This window comes from Cryptomeria japonica, chromosome 7, assembly GCF_030272615.1.
Source record: "Cryptomeria japonica chromosome 7, Sugi_1.0, whole genome shotgun sequence".
Classification (NCBI taxonomy): domain Eukaryota; kingdom Viridiplantae; phylum Streptophyta; class Pinopsida; order Cupressales; family Cupressaceae; genus Cryptomeria; species Cryptomeria japonica.
The window spans coordinates 41,696,958-41,712,973 of NC_081411.1; the positions used below are offsets into that span (position 1 = coordinate 41,696,958).

The 16,016-nt window shown below is 37.6% G+C and overlaps 1 protein-coding gene across 1 annotated transcript; it reads right to left on the reverse strand.

Moving 5' to 3' along the window:
- Nucleotides 1–340: 340 nt before the first annotated feature.
- Nucleotides 341–5,495, reverse strand: LOC131856383 (disease resistance protein Roq1-like). The gene is made up of 5 exons (XM_059208153.1): nucleotides 4,579–5,495; nucleotides 3,341–4,484; nucleotides 2,968–3,234; nucleotides 994–2,832; nucleotides 341–784 (listed from the first exon to the last, which is right to left on the reverse strand). Exons 1-5 carry the CDS (start codon nucleotides 5,109–5,111, stop codon nucleotides 341–343), a joined length of 4,227 nt encoding a protein of 1,408 aa, XP_059064136.1. The 5' UTR covers nucleotides 5,112–5,495.
- Nucleotides 5,496–16,016: the final 10,521 nt, after the last annotated feature.

Genomic DNA, 16,016 nt, shown 5'->3' on the forward strand with positions numbered 1-16,016 from the left:
ACAATTCCTATTAATAAATAAAAACCTTTTTAACATATTAAAAACATTATTTTAAATATTCATTTATTAATTTATTTCCTAAATATTATTATTTTAATGAATAAATTAATATATTACAAAAACTTCTCACTAATTAAAAAACTTTCAAAATAAAATTTCAAACATAATATATAAATAAAAAATATCTTTTATTATTAAAATTTATTTTTAAACTAAAATATAAATCTCCACTTAAAAAATTTATGTGATTCCAGAATCAAATGATTAAATTCCATTAAACAAATTACAATTCAACCTTTTCATAAAATGATCTATTTGAAGACTGCCATGAAAACTCAATTCATGAATGATATAACTTATCAACAATTGTAGAAAGCATTTGCACACTTTTCCACATTTCATCTTTCTTCACCTCTACCCAAATCCCCTTCTTCAGCATTCCCCTACTCCTCCAATCATCAAAATGTAGACGGAACCAATCATCAGGCGCTACCATTGGGCGTACCATTGTAATTACCCATTCTCCTTCACGCAATTCAAGCCGATAATTATATTTAGGAAGAAGGCAGAGGGCAAAATAGGATATAAGTGATTTGTCCCATGCCGGATTATTGCTGTCAACTGCAACCACAAGGCATAAAAAAATTACACTCACTTCTGACGACTTGGAATAAATTTCTCTACAGACGCCAATATTAGCGTCAGCAAACAGATTTTCGTTTAAACATGACTCTGCTCCATCCACTGCTCTTCCAATCATAAGCATTCCCCGTGATGGTTCACTCTGCAATAAAAGACAAAACACTCAGTTCATCCATAGTAAGTTTTCTTTTCATTTACAGATCTCTCAAAATATAACTTAATGAAAACATAGACCATTTGGTAATAACAAATTACAAAACAAAGCTGAAGGTCAATAATGAAACAGATGAACGCTTGCACTAAAAATGATATTTATGATTGTCTGTTAAAAGGAAGTATTGAAATCATTACCTTGAGCTTGTGAATGGAATTCCGTATTAGTGCATTGCTGCAATAAACAAGACTCAAGTATTTTTGTACTTGCAACTCTTCAATACCTGCTATGTTCTGCAGCTTCTCACAAGAGTCGATGACAATTTCCTTCATCAAGCTGAACCTGCAAAGACTTGGCAACTCCTCCAGCTCGGGACACTCTCTAATAGTCAACTGCCTAAGCCCCAGAAGATCACCGGTACCTGCTACTCTTTGCAAATCTCTGCAACTTTCTATAAACAGACGTGCGAGTGTTGATGGCAGCCTAATGTTCTGTATCTTCTTGCACCGAGAAATCTCAATTTTCTTCGTGTCGTTCACTCTATAAAGACATGGCAACTCCTCAAGTACAGGACAATCACTAATAGTCAACTCTCTAAGCCCCAGAAGATCAGCGGTTCCTGCTACTCTTTGCAAATCTCCGCAACAATCTACCCACAGGCTGATGAGTGTTGATGGCAGCCTGATGTTCTGTATCTTCTCACACCAAGAGATCTCAATTTTCTCCATTTCGTTCACTCTGTAAAGACATGGCAACTCCTCAAGCGCAGGACAGTCACTAATAGTCAACTCACTAAGCTCCAGAATATCACCGGTTCCTGCCACTGTTTGCAAATCTCCGCAACATTCTACACACAGGCGGATGAGTGTTGATGGCAGCCTGATGTTCTGTATCTTCTCACACCAAGAGATCTCAATTTTCTCCAAGTAGCTCATTCTGGAAAGATCTGGCAACTCCTCGAGCTCAGTACAATTAGTAATATGCAACCATCTAATAGAGTTACTGGACACACTTTTCAAAACTCGACAACGATATAACTGAAGATATTTTACCTTCCCACATCCATCAATCACAATCCTCTCGAGGCAATTTAGATTTAGATCTTCAAAATCTGGCAACTCCTCAAGCTCGGGACAGCCCCGAATACTTAATTCTACAAGCTCTTCACAACCAAACTGCATTGTTTTCAAATTTTGAGAATCATCCAACTCAAAATATTTCACCATCACATTTGTCTGAAATGTTATGCTCTCCAGACACTTCATACCAGTGAAGCACAAGGACTTCAAATGAATACAGTTTCCAATAGTGATTTTTTCCAGGCAGTTCAGATGTCCAAGCCTTAGCTCTTCAAGCTCTTGGCATTCACTAATATTCAATTGTGCCAGCATCCAAAAACCAGACATTCCTGATACACTATTGAAATGATCAACTTCTACCAGACCCGTACAATTTTTAATCTTGGAACCTGCAAGATTCCTAAGATCTGGAATTCCTGATGCACTTGTCGTATTCCTAAGATTTAGAAGATCGGATGTTGCTGACAATCTTTTGAGTTTTGAACAATTTCTAATATCAAGAAAATGTAATGTATTTACCCCTGTCAAATCCACTTCCATAAGATTTTCCATCTGGTGAAGTTTGATAGACTCAAGGCTTGGATAGTGAACCCCACTAATTAAGATTTTCGATACAAATTTTTCAGTGCTAATCTCTATCTTTTCAAGGCCACTCATTGGGGCCTTCCCACTAGTCCAATGCAGTTCCCCATTAAATTTGAAATTCAAGATAACCAAAGATTCGCGTAGAGTCCTCTCTCCTCTTTTAGTGGAAGCCTGCTCCCCTCTTAATGTGGAAAACCTCAGACATAAACTAGAAAATTTCATACTGAGAGATTCCAGCAAAGACAAACCTTGGATTGGCAGTCGTCGGGCATCCAAGAACACATTCTCTAACTTATCTGATATTCCTAGAAAATCTGGGAACTCTTTTAAAGAGGTTTCAGTAATTCTGAGCTCTCTCAACTGGGACGGTGCCTGAAATTAAAGAGAAATTTTATGTTAAGCTATCAATGATAAAGGAAATACAAATAGTCCGGGGGCAACTATAACGCAATGCATTCCACTTAACCTTAACGGGGATTTAAATTTTGAGAGAGGGGGTCAAAATACCTGTATTCTATTCTCCCACAATGTTTTGAGCTGTCCCAAGCGGATTTTCAAACAATGCAAATTGTGAAGTGGAATCCATGACGGAATGCTTGGATGTTCTCTGGAATAGCCCTCAAGCTGGAGCCATAGTAAAGAAGCTGACGTCTCAAGACAACTATCTGACTGGCCTATAAAGAATGTAACTTTAGAACCCATGGACTCGTCAAAAAAGGAACTGAAACATCTGACATTGGTTTTGGTGAGGATAGTTTTGAAACCCAATAATTTCTGCATGCACAGAAGCAGCTTAGTTTTCTATCTGTTTACCGACAAGTTATAACAATTTGTAATATTACACTACTAAGGATGAACCTGAGAGGCATGACAAACATACCAAAGATTTCAGATCTTGAGGACGCCACAGGCGATGAGGAGGGCTGAGTGCAACTGCCATTTCTCTTCCCAAGTCCCGTAAGTGGTCGTGCATTCTCAATACTGTTTCTCCTTGTATATTCAAACTCCAATTTTCAATTTCTTCTACAAGACACCTGTCTTTGAGCGTTTCCAGGGCATGTTGTGCGTTCCATCCTGACCCCTCCCATACTCTTTCTGCTATATTCTTTGGTTTGCCCACAAAAAAACAAGCAGTATCCATGAAAACCTGTTTTTCTTCACCGTCCAATGCCTCAAAACTTATTAAAAGTCGTTTCTTTACATCCCCTGGCAGCGTCATCCTAACTTTAATCAACTCTAAACTCCAATAACTGCAATGTCTACCATGAACATGTCTGCCCAGAACCTGAAGCGACAAAGGTAACCCTCCACAGACATCTACGAAGTCCTCAACCAGTACCTCATACCCGCTACATGGATGGTCTTGGCGGAAGGCATGCCAACAGAAAAGTTCTCTCGCATTTTTTCTATCCATTCCTTTTAAATTATAACCATCAGTAATCCCTGCGGTTATAAGCAGACCAGCGTCACGGGTTGTGACAATAACCAGACTATTACAAGAATATTTTAAGATATCCATGACTGCTAAAGCATTTAACTGTTCCACATGATTGATGTCATCTACAACAATTAAGAAGCTTAAGAAGGGGCTCCTTTCCAGACGATCTTTGAGATAGGCTGCTCCTTCCGCTGTACTTGTAAAACTCATTTCTTTGCCAAATAGATCTTTAAAAAGCTTACCTTGCAAGGAAGGTAATTGGCTTGTATCAGACTTTTCTCGCACATCAAATAAAAAACTTGCTTTAGTGTAATTCAAACTCTTTCGATTAAACAACTCTATGGCCAGAGTTGTTTTCCCCACTCCCCCCATGCCAAAAATACCCACTATCTGAGCCTTATGCTTCCCTTCTTCCTGTCTGCACTGGCTTTCAAAATCTCGTACAAGTTCATCAAGGCATCGCTTTTCAAAATCTTTCACAAGATTATTGAGCCCTACTCGATAATCAGCAACATGTAAACATATTTTCCTTTGTACTTCTTTTTGCACAGCTGCTACTATTTTTTGGCAATCCCAGTCACCGGAACTTTATAAATGATAGAAGGATTTCGTTAGAAAAGTGATAAACCAGATTTGAACGAATTATAAATGTACAAATACCAAAACTAAAGAAATATTACCTGTTAAATTCTTCCCCAGCTGTAAATGAAAGAGAGTGAAGGGCTTCCTTCCACGCGTGAAGCTTCTCCAGGTATCTGCCCTTCTCTTCATATTTACTGAATGCCTTAGCGTATACTCCCGTTTCTATGTGGCGGAGCTCAGAAGGCTTCACTTGATAAAAAATAGGGATAATTTTGGCGTTACTTTCTAACATGAGAGCTAGCTCAGCTAGACACCAAGGTGACTCTGCATAGCTTTCGGAAAAGATGGCTATGTGTACCTTCGCAGAACGGATGGCAGTCTCAATAATAGAAGGAAATGAGATTCCGAGCTCTTTTTCTTCGGAATCAAGAAACGCCTCTATTTCCAACTGCTGAAGAGATTTGTAAAGATCAGTAGCCAAAGTTGCTTTGACATCGGGGCCTCTGTGGTTGATGAACACGTCATACAATTTTGAAGATTCACAAACTTTCCTTCTTTTGCCGGCAGGATCTATTCCAGAGAAAGCATTAAATTCTTGATTTTGCTGATGAGATGAAGAAGAAGATGCCATCGACTACAATTCAAACGCCAACAACTCGTTCAAACTTACAAAGAAAGAGCAGAATGAATGCGATTTATGGTGGGAATTGCAGTTTATGTGGGAATTGCAGTTAATTAAATAGATCATAGCACAGGCAGATTCAGTACTCTCCTCGTTGTTTCCTCGAGGAAAAGAAGAGTAAAGAACTTGCTTAGAAATTACACAAGGTGCTGATCTGTTCAAAGAAAATGGCAGATTCGGTCATTTCTCGACACATCCAAAGCAAAAACAACAGAGCGAAGGAAAATGCGCAGAAATTAGATTGGGGGGACCTGTACTATTGGAGGGGAAAGAGAAAGAAAATGCGTTGGAAGTAGACAAGAATAGAGATTGGATTCGATTTGGTTCCTATAGTATCCAATGCGCGATTGAAGGCGTCTGAGGCTTTCCCAGAAAGTGAAACGCACTTTCGGTGCCGTGTTGAGTGGAGGAAGTACTATAAGGATGCGTCTTGTCACATCTACTGGGCAGCCATTGCCTGGCACGGGGGCCATTTTGTCCCCTGCGTAGCCATTGCCATCGGGATATGGGTTCCTTTTATAAAGTGAATTTTATCAATCTGAATAACCACTTCCAAAGTAAATGATAAGATTGTTCGTACCCTGTTGACTGGCATAAATACATGGATGGATCTAGTCACATCCAATATTCAATGTATAGATTTACTTATTTATTTAAATATAGTTAGAATAAAATATTATCTAAAGATTAAGTATATTGTATCTTTATTATTTTTTTATATTTCTTAATAGTGAAATTAACATAGTATAATATTAATTTTATTTAAGTTTTGTTTTTAATTTGATAAAATGATCTAATATAGTTAGATATTTACAAATGGTATATTAGTTTGATTTTTCGTTAGCTATTCATATTCCATAGGGGAGAGAAGTCGCTAGTAGTTGTTGAGGGTTCAATTGTTCACCTACTTTTGTTTATAATATTAAGTCTTCTCACATATTTATATTATATATTGTAAATGAATAACGCACATGTAAATAAGAAAACAACCAAATGTTGGTCAAAAGGACCAATACTTTAACACTTGTTAAGGGTTCAATTGATGTTCACCTACTTTTGTTTATAATATTAAGTATTCTCACATATTTAGATCATATAGTGTAAATGAAAGATGCACAAGTAAATTAAAAAAACAACCAAATGTCATTTTTCTCTTTGTATTGAATCAATGCAAAGAAAATATTACAATAAAGAAGAGGGGTTTTGAACACATGAGAGTCTATGAATGTTATATGATAAAAAAACATAAATAATTTCATTAACAAATGAATTAAATGCATTTTGTTTCAAATAAATTATTATAACTATCCAATATAAGTATTTCATTTATAAAAACCAATAAATAATTTATTATTTTAAATAAAACATTATAACTATCTACTATAAGTGTTCCATTTATAAGACAATAGATGCATTATGTCCACCAATAAAATCTATAACATTTTGCTTAATTAAACAACATTACAAGTAACAATAATGATTTTTGCACGTAACAAAAATTAAACTTGTATTCTAGAGGTTTTGAAAATAAAGGATGTGTTAAATTCGACTTAAAAATTCATGTCCAATAATTTATAATTATTAATTATATAATTAATGAATATATAATTGTAATAACTATATAATTAAATACAAATAATATACAAAATAATATATTTAATAATAATTAATATTATATAAAAAAAATGGCATCGAGGAGGATACTAGGGTTGCAGCCACAAAGGGATTTCAAATATTTTTGATAGGAGGGAAGAACCAACATCAGTAGATTTACACAATACATTTGACTAAAAGTGTATGCTTCTAAAGGGAATAAGCTGACATTCATAAGAGCATCGTTTCCTAGCCTAGAAGAGGCCAAGCTAGGTTTGGCAGGATCAAAATAGGAAGTTTGAAAATGGAGGATCTTACACTAGAGAAAGATACCGACAACCAAATGCAGGGTGACGTTGAGGAACTAACTAGCAGGGTTTTTCAGGTTATGCAAATCTTATAGAGGGACCCAACAATTTGTTGGAGAATGTCAATGCCAATACATGGAGACTGAAGAAAGTTCAAAAGGTGGAAGATGCTCCCAAGGTAAGAAATCACTCTGAAAAGGATAGAGTAATTTCCCTTTTCCTTGATAGTCAGACATGGAATGATTCAGTAACACTCCTCAAAGAAAAGGCTTTCTTTCTCAAATGAGCTAGGAATTGGCCGATTTTTATAGGGTTAAGAAGTGGTGCGAGGATAACTAGAAATTTAGATGTGATCTTAAGGCATTACCGAAAATTTTCTATGTAGTAACATTTGAGGATAGTAATAAGAAGACTTGGGTTTTGAATAATGGCCCATTCTTTATGGGAGGTAGGGGTTTCTTTATCTAGGATTGGAAACTAAATTTCAACCCTTTAAAGATAAATATTGATGAAATACCCATCTAAATCAAACTTTATAACATTCCCAAGAAGTATTAGGATGAGGAAATTGGGATTTTTTTATTAAAGTAGATGAAGCAATGGAAGAGAAGGATTTTAGTATGTATGCTCATATTTGTATCACTTTGAAACCCTACCATCCTTTACCAAAAGTTGTGGAAATTTGGACCAATGTTGGGGTCTGGTGTCAACAAATAGAAGTTGAGGAGTTCATAGAACATTGCAAGAAATGCAAGATGGATGGCCATATGGAAGTAGACTTCTTGGTACACAAAAAGGGAAAGGCTCCAATGGAAGAGGGTTTAGTTAACAAGCTTAAGCAACTCTCATGAAGGATATTGGTTGAGGAATCACTGGGGCTCCTCAAGAACCTCTTTAATACGAGATGTTGGGAGAGATGGAGTGTTTGAATAAGATACATGGAATAAATGAGGATCATGCTCATTGTGTTGAGGATGTGAAGGAAATGTTGCCAAAGGAGAATAGTGTTGAACACAGAGTACCACTAAGAGGGGGGTGATTTAGTGGTCCCTAGGTCTATTTCTTTCTTGAACTATCTTAAGAATATCAATTATATACTTAATCTCATAAACAGTCAAACAAGTAATATAAGAGAGAAAGCCAAAGTGACCATGCACACGCAACCAACTCACAACACCAGATTTACGAGGAAAACTCAAAATGAGAAAAACCTTGGTGAGAAAAGCTGCTGAAGACTACTGCTCCAATCTAGCCTCACAGGTAAAACACAGATTTACAAAGATTTTGGGCACCAACCCAAGGAGCACCTTTTAGGGCACCAACCCAAGGAGCACCAACCCCTGCACCAAGCACCAACTTGGTTATATATATTGAAATACTAATTGAATGCAATTTAAGGCTTCCTGTTGCAAATGTATTTTGCAACTCTTGAATCAATTGACTATCTGTTATCTTTCTCTCCTTTTCACTCACAGTCTCTCAATACACTATGTCACTCTAGGATGTTGCATGCACTGCCATGCCTTACCGATTAGGCACAACTGCCCAACTAAGAAACTACGGGTAGAAACCTTTTACTGGTCTGTGTGCTACCTCACACTGTAACTTGATCGAAACCTCTCCTCAAGTTCTCTTCTTCTAACTTCTCTCCTCTTTACTATCTTCGCAGTAACATCATCATCTCTTCTATCCATAGTTCCTTTTTCTTATAAGATGAATTCCAACCAAAAATTCGATTCAAAATCCAAGCGGTTAGGGTTCCTTCACCATCCTCGAGGCAAATCAAATCCAATCAGATCTTGCAAGATCTGATCACCTTGAAGTCCATATGTTCATCTCCATCATTTTTGTGCCTTTTCAGACATGTTTTATAGACACGATAAACGCGATCCTTCATTTAGATTTGCATTTGTCAAATTGCTTTTAATGCCTCTGTTGTTTCCTTCTTGAGGTGTTCTTTCAATCCAATCTTTTGTCTTCGATTCAAGCACCAACTACTCCCCTGATCTTCCTCTTTCATTCCTTCTTCCTCAAGCCGCAATCAGTCTGATACAATCCCTTGATTTGTAGTTCCTTCATTAATGGTGAATATCAGTTTCATCAACCCTGCAGATGAAGCTTCACCAACTACACCCTACTTGTCACCTCATCTTCACACGACATCACACCAATCAAGACATGACCTTCCAATGTTCAGTTGGTTCGACAAAACACATACCGGTAAAGCCCTTTTCCATTAGAGTGTTCTTCACCGGTCAAGTTCTTCACCTGTTGACCAGTATAGAATCCAGTACTGGTTGCACATCTTAACACTCAGCCTCTTCATTTTTAATCAAGCAACCATCTACCATGCTCCATCTCCACCAGTTGACATCAATGACAACTAAGTGGCAAAATGTCAACAATCTCCCCCTTTGGCATTGATGTCAACTTCACACAGTCTACTCCATACCGGTACTTTTCTCCCCTTTTGACATAATGACAAAGGGTACATTTATCCCCCTTTGATCCACACAAGGCTCCCCATGAGCCACACAAACCTTCTATGCAGATGATACAACTCCCAACTTGTGTTGGAGGTATTCAAATGTGCTTACTGGTAGTGGTTTGGTGAAAATGGCTGCTACTTGATCACCAGTAGGAACATAGTCCATTCTTACCTCTTGTCCTTCAACCTTCTCTCTGAGGAAGTGGTATTTGATTACAATGTGTTTTGTTCTAGAATGCATGATCGAATTTTTTGCTATGTTGATTGCACTCGAATTGTCACACTGGATGAGAATAGGATCAATGATGTCCACTTGGATATCTTTGAGAGTCTGCTTCATCCAAAGCACTTGAGAGCAACATGTAGCCGCAACAATGTATTCAGCTTTAGCCGTAGATAGGGAGACTGAGTCCTGCTTCTTGCTATGCCAAGAGACCAACCGGTTGCCCAAAAAGAATGTACCACCACTTGTGTTCTTTCTATCATCAATGCATCCTGCCCAATCGACATCAGTGTATGCTTCCAAAATGAAATTTCCTTGTTTAGGATACCACAAACCATAACTGAGTGTTCCTTGTAGATACCTAAAAATTCTGCTAACAACATTCATGTGAGACTACTTAGGTGCATCTTGAAATCTGGCCACCATGCATACTACCTGAACTATATCTGGTCTTGAAGCAGTTAGATATAGTAGACTGCCTATCATGGATCTATACAAAGTCTGATCCACTACTGGTGATTCATCATTTTTACTTAATTTGCTGCCAGTCACCATGGGAGTACTTACTGGTTTGCAATCTTCCAGTTGGAATTTCTTCAGCATCTCGTTTGCATACTTGACCTATGAGATAAAGATTCCTTTATCTTTCTCTAGTATCTCCAGGCCAAGGAAGTAAGTCAATTCACCAAGCATTGACATCTCAAATTCTAATTGCATCTTATCAACAAACTCTTTGTAGAAAGTATCCTTATTGCGACCAAAAATGATGTCATCTACATACACAACCACAATAATCATGTGATTCCCATCTTTATTTATGTACAAATTGTTGTCAGTACTTCGCTTTTTGAATCCCTACTCCTTTAGATATAGATCTAATCTTGAGTACCATGCTTTGGGGGCTTGCTTAAGACCATACAGAGCTTTCTTTAACCGACATACAAAAGTCTCATCATCATGCAACAGAAATCCTTCCGGTTGCTCCATGTATACTTCTTCTTCTAAATTTCCATTTAGAGAAGCAGATTTTACATTCATTTGGTACACTTTGTAGCCCTTGTACGCAGAGTAACCTAGAAACATCCTAATTTCTTCTAATCTAGCCACTGGTGCAAATGTTTCTTCAAAGTCAATCCCTTCTACCTGAGAGTATCCTTTGCACACTAGTCTAGCTTTGTGCCTCACAAACTTACCTTCTTCATTCATTTTATTCCGGTAGACCCACTTTGTGCCGATAATGTTCTTGTCTTTCAGTCTAGGGACTAAATCCCAAGTCTTGTTCTTCTCAATCTGGTACATTTCTTCTTCCATGACATCCATCCATTCTTGTCTCTTACTGGCCTCAATGAAGTTTTTGGGTTCAACTTCAGTCATGAGGCATAAGTTGACTTGTTCATCATTTCGAGCAAGTCTTCTTCTAGTTTGCAACCATCACTCTTATTTCCTAGAATTTGCTCTTTCGGATGATTCAATTATACATATCGATTAGGAACCTTCTGAGGTGCTTCCTCTGGCTCAGTATCAGACTAAACTTCAATATTATCATCATCAGAGTCATCATAACGGTTAGTGTGTGGTTGACATCCTTTGTGTATGTTCTCATCAACTCTTACATGCACGCTTTTGACAATTTCTTAGTCTTTTATTGTATCATTTGTAGGTCTTGTTGTTTGACAAGTAACCAAGGAAGATCCCTTCATCACTTCTAGAGTCAAAGCTTCCCAAACCATCCATATCTCTCTTAATGAAGAATTTGCTTCCAAAAACTGAAATATTTGACTGATGGCTTCCGGTCATACCATAATTCATAAGGTGTCATCTTGTTGTTTGTTCTTAATTGAACCTGGTTCAAGGTGTATGCAACAGTATGAACAAATTCTTTCCAATAAGTATTCGGTAGACTAGCCTCATTCAACATAGTTATGGCCATCTCCTTGACTATCCTATTCTTCCTTTCTACCACACTATTTTGTTGTGGTGTTCCAGGAGCAGAGTATTGTCTTCTAATTCCATGTTTTTCACAATAGTCTTCAAATTCGTCAGATGTGAACTCTCCACCCCTATTTGATCTTAGACATTTTACTTTGTACCGACTTTCCTTTTCCACCATCTTCCAAAAGATCTTGAATCTTTTGAATGCTTGTGATTTATCTTGCAGAAAGGTGACCTATGTCATCCTTGAGTAGTCATCAATGAAAATCATGAAGTATCTTTCACCGGCAAGGGCTCTTGTTGTAGTTGGACCACATTGATCTGTATGCACAATTTCAAGTGGTTTTGAGATGTTGTGTTCCTTTGTCATGAAACTTACTCTTGTTTGCTTTCCTTTTACACATTCATCACAAAATGTGTTAACTGGCTTAATGATGGGTGGAATATTTCTCACACATCCCTTTTTGCTTACTATAACCAAGTTATCAAAATTTATGTGGCCTAATCTTCTGTGCGACAACCAACTTTCATCTACTTGTCCTAACATACATTGGGACTCATAGCATTCCTTCAAATTATAAACATTTCCATCAGTTCTCTTTCCCTCTGCCACCACCTTATCGGTACTGTCTTTCTTTATCTGACAGCCGGTTGAGTCAAAGGTAAATTTGTAACCTTTGTCGCACATCTGACTCACACTTAGGAGATTATGTTTGAGGCCTTCCACATAATATACATCATGTGCCTTCAGTTTTCCATCAATGCTTAGTGTTCCTTTCCCCTTTATTTTGATGGAGGAATTGTCTCCAAACCTTACTGATCCACCATTCCAATCTTCAAGATTGATGAATTTTCTTTTGTCACCAATCATATGGTTTGAGCAACCACTATCTACCACCCATAGATTTTTCCTCTTAGCATGCAAGGAAGTCTGCAGTACGAGACTTGAATCTGCCTTTTCCTTTTCTTTTTCAACCCAAACCGGTTTGATTTCCTTCTTATTGTCAGCTCCTGTATTCTGCTCAGGTTCAGATACCGATCTTTGATCAGGATTTTCCTTCACTTGATTTCTCTTTTTGCTTCTGCATAATTTGGCTATGTGTCCAACTTCTTGACAGTTATAGCATTTTATGTTTTCAATAAAGGAAGCACTCTTAATGCTATTGTAGGATGTTGGTTGGTTCTCCCTACAATCAAAACTCTTATGCCCATAACCTTTGCACTGGTAGAAAACAACATTCATATCTCGGAGTTCATTAAATGAATTTCTACTTTCAAAATTCATAGAGGGTTTATTGTTTAGCCTACAGTCAGCTATTATGTGCCCAAATTTATTGCACCGGTAACAATAACCATGAAAATTTGATACATACCGGCCATGTCATCTTGGTCTTGAATGGAACTGCCTCATTGGGGGTCTTCCATTCATGTTGTTAAATCTGGTGAATCCTTCTTGGTCAATCTTGGCATTCCTCCTTGGATCTGCAAATTTGTGCATGAAATGCGACATCTGGTTCATTTCTGTATACCGGTTTTAGTGTCGATTTCCAATAGCATCAACATATGTCTTTTTGTCGGTTTCCTTGCCTACAGTGAATGTCTTCTTTTCTTCTCCTTTATTTGAGGAAGTGAACATTATCTCTTTGTCAGATTTTTCTTTGTGGGTTGACCCTTGACCAACTTCAAAGCCTAAGCCACCTATGTCTTTGGGTTGCTTTTGTTTTCTTAACGTCTTATCCAAGGCTTCAGTGTTGCCTTCATACTTGCTTCTTATTTTTATTTCTTCCTTGTTTTCTTCAAGCTCCTTTCTAAGCTTTATTATTTTTGCCTCCAACTCTTGATATTCCTTTTCTTTCTTTGTCCAGTCAAGGGTTGTAGCTTCACCGATTCTCTTAGTTTCTTCCAGCTGCAACTTCAAGTCAGATATGATTTGACCGGATTCTTCTAGAGACTTCTTCAAGAGATCTTGTTCATCTACTGCAACAAGTTTCACTCTCTTGAGTTCTCTTCTTGTTTTACTTAGTTCTTCAAGTGCACTGATAAGTTCACTCTCCAAATCCACTTCAACCTCAATATCCTCTTCTTCCTCATCTTTAATAACAAGTTTGTCAAATGCCATGAAAATATTTACTTTTCTATGGTCCTCATGGTCATCATCTTCTGATGCATCCTCGTCATCTGTTGTGTCATCTTCAATGGTATATAAATTGTTTTGGTTCCAGTAGTCTGTTCTTCCCTTTTGATAGTCATTCCTTTCTCTGTCTTTGTCGATAGATCTTCTGAACTCTCTTGACTCATCTCCATCGATATCTTTGTGAGGACAGCTTGCAGTGAAGTGTCCTACCTTCCCATAGTTGAAACATTTCAGTGGTGGCTTTCCTTTATATCGGCCTGATCCTCTTTTGAGCTTCCTGACAAAGTTTGCTACTTCAGCATTAGAATATTCACTGGATTCTTTATGAGTAACAACTTCCTTCCCCTTTTTGGTGGTATTGAAAGCAGTTTCTTTTCTTGAGGAAGTCTCACCGGTTGTTCTCATCTCATAGGTTGTCAAGGAAAAAAATAGTTCATCCATAGTAAAAGTCTTCATATCCTTGGCTTCTTCTATGGCTAACACTTTAGTATCATATTTGGGAGTGAGAGATCTAAGTATCTTTTTGATAAGAATTTCATCTGCAATCTCTTCACCAAGTCCTCTGATAGCATTCACAGTTTCATCAAATCTATGAAGGTATTCTGCAATTTTTTCATCATCTTTCATTTTGATGCTTTCAAATTTGCTCCTTAGAGTTTGTAGTTTGGCCTCCCTGAACTTTGCATCTCCCTCAAACAACCTCTACAACTTGTCCCATATTTCCTTTGCTGAAGCATAATGCATAACTTTAACAAATTCATTATTGGACAGTCCACTCAAAATGGCATGTTTAGCCCTTGCATTATTTTCATACTCCTTCTTTGCATCTGGATCAGTGGGAGGAGTATTAGGAACGATATACCCATTCTTGACTGACATCCATATATCAAAGCCAAAAGATGAAATATATGTCTCCATTCTTCTGCTCCAGAATGCATGGTTAGATCCATCAAACATGAGGGCTTTTGAGGAAGTAGACTCACTTCTTGCCATTGTGCTCAAAGTCTAGAATCTACCCAAGGTTTAGAGATAACCGAGAACATTTCTCTGATACCAATTGTTAAACACAGAGTACCACTGAGAGGGGGGGTGAATCAGTGGTCCCTAGGTTTATTGCTTTCTTGAACTATCTTAAGAATATCAATTATATACTTAATCTCATAAATAGTCAGACAAGTAATATAAGAGAGAAAGCCAAAGTGACCATGCACACACAACCAACTCACAACACCAGATTTACGAGGAAAACTCAAAATGAGAAAAACCCCGATGAGAAAAGTTGCTAAAGACTACTGCTCCAATCCAGCCTCACAGGTAAAACATAGATTTACAAAGATTTTGGGCACCAAACCAAGGAGCACCAACCCCTGCACCAAGCACCAACTTGGTTATATATATTGAAATACTAATTGAATGCAATTTAAGGCTTCCTGCTACAAATGTATTTTGCAACTCTTGAATTAATTGACTCTCTGTTATCTTTCTCTCCTTTTCACTCACAGTCTCTCAATACACTGTGTCACTCTAGGATGTTGCCTGGACTACCATGTCTTACCAATTAGGCACAACTTCCAAGCTAAGAAACTACCGGTAGAAACCTTTTACCGGTCTGTTTGCTACCTCACACTGTAACTTGATCGAAACCTCTCCTCAAGTTCTTTTCTTCTAACTTCTCTCCTCTTTACTATCTTCATAGCAACATCATCATCTCTTCTATCCATAGTTCCTTTTTCTTATAAGATGAGTTCCGGCCAAAAAGTCGATTCAAAATCCAGGCGGTTAGGGTTCCTTCACCATCCTTGAGGCAAATAAAATCCAATCAGATCTTGCAAGATCTGATCACCTTGAATTCCATCTATTCATCTGTCATTTTTGTACTTTTTCAGACATGTTTTACAGACATGGTAAACACGATCCTTCATTTAGATTTGTATTTGTCAAATTGCTATTAATGCCTCTGTTGTTTCCTTCTCGAGGTGTTCTTTCAATCTGATCTTCTGTCTTTGATCTAGGCACCAACTACTCCCCTGATCTTCCTCTTTCATTCCTTCTTCCTCTAGCCACAATCAGTCTGATACAATCCCTTAATTTGCAGTTCCTTTATTAATGGCGAATATCAGTTTCATCAACCCTGCGGATGAAGCTTCACCAGCTACACCCTACTTGCCACCTCAGC

Coding starts and splice junctions, on each gene's coding strand:
- LOC131856383 (XM_059208153.1), bottom strand. CDS start 5,111: ATGGCATCTTCTTCTTCATCTCATCAGCAAAATCAAGAATTTAATGCT. Junction 4,485..4,578: donor GCTGGGGAAGAATTTAACAG/GTAATATTTCTT, acceptor TCATTTATAAAG/TTCCGGTGACTGGGATTGCC. Junction 785..993: donor ATTCCATTCACAAGCTCAAG/GTAATGATTTCA, acceptor CTTTTATTGCAG/AGTGAACCATCACGGGGAAT.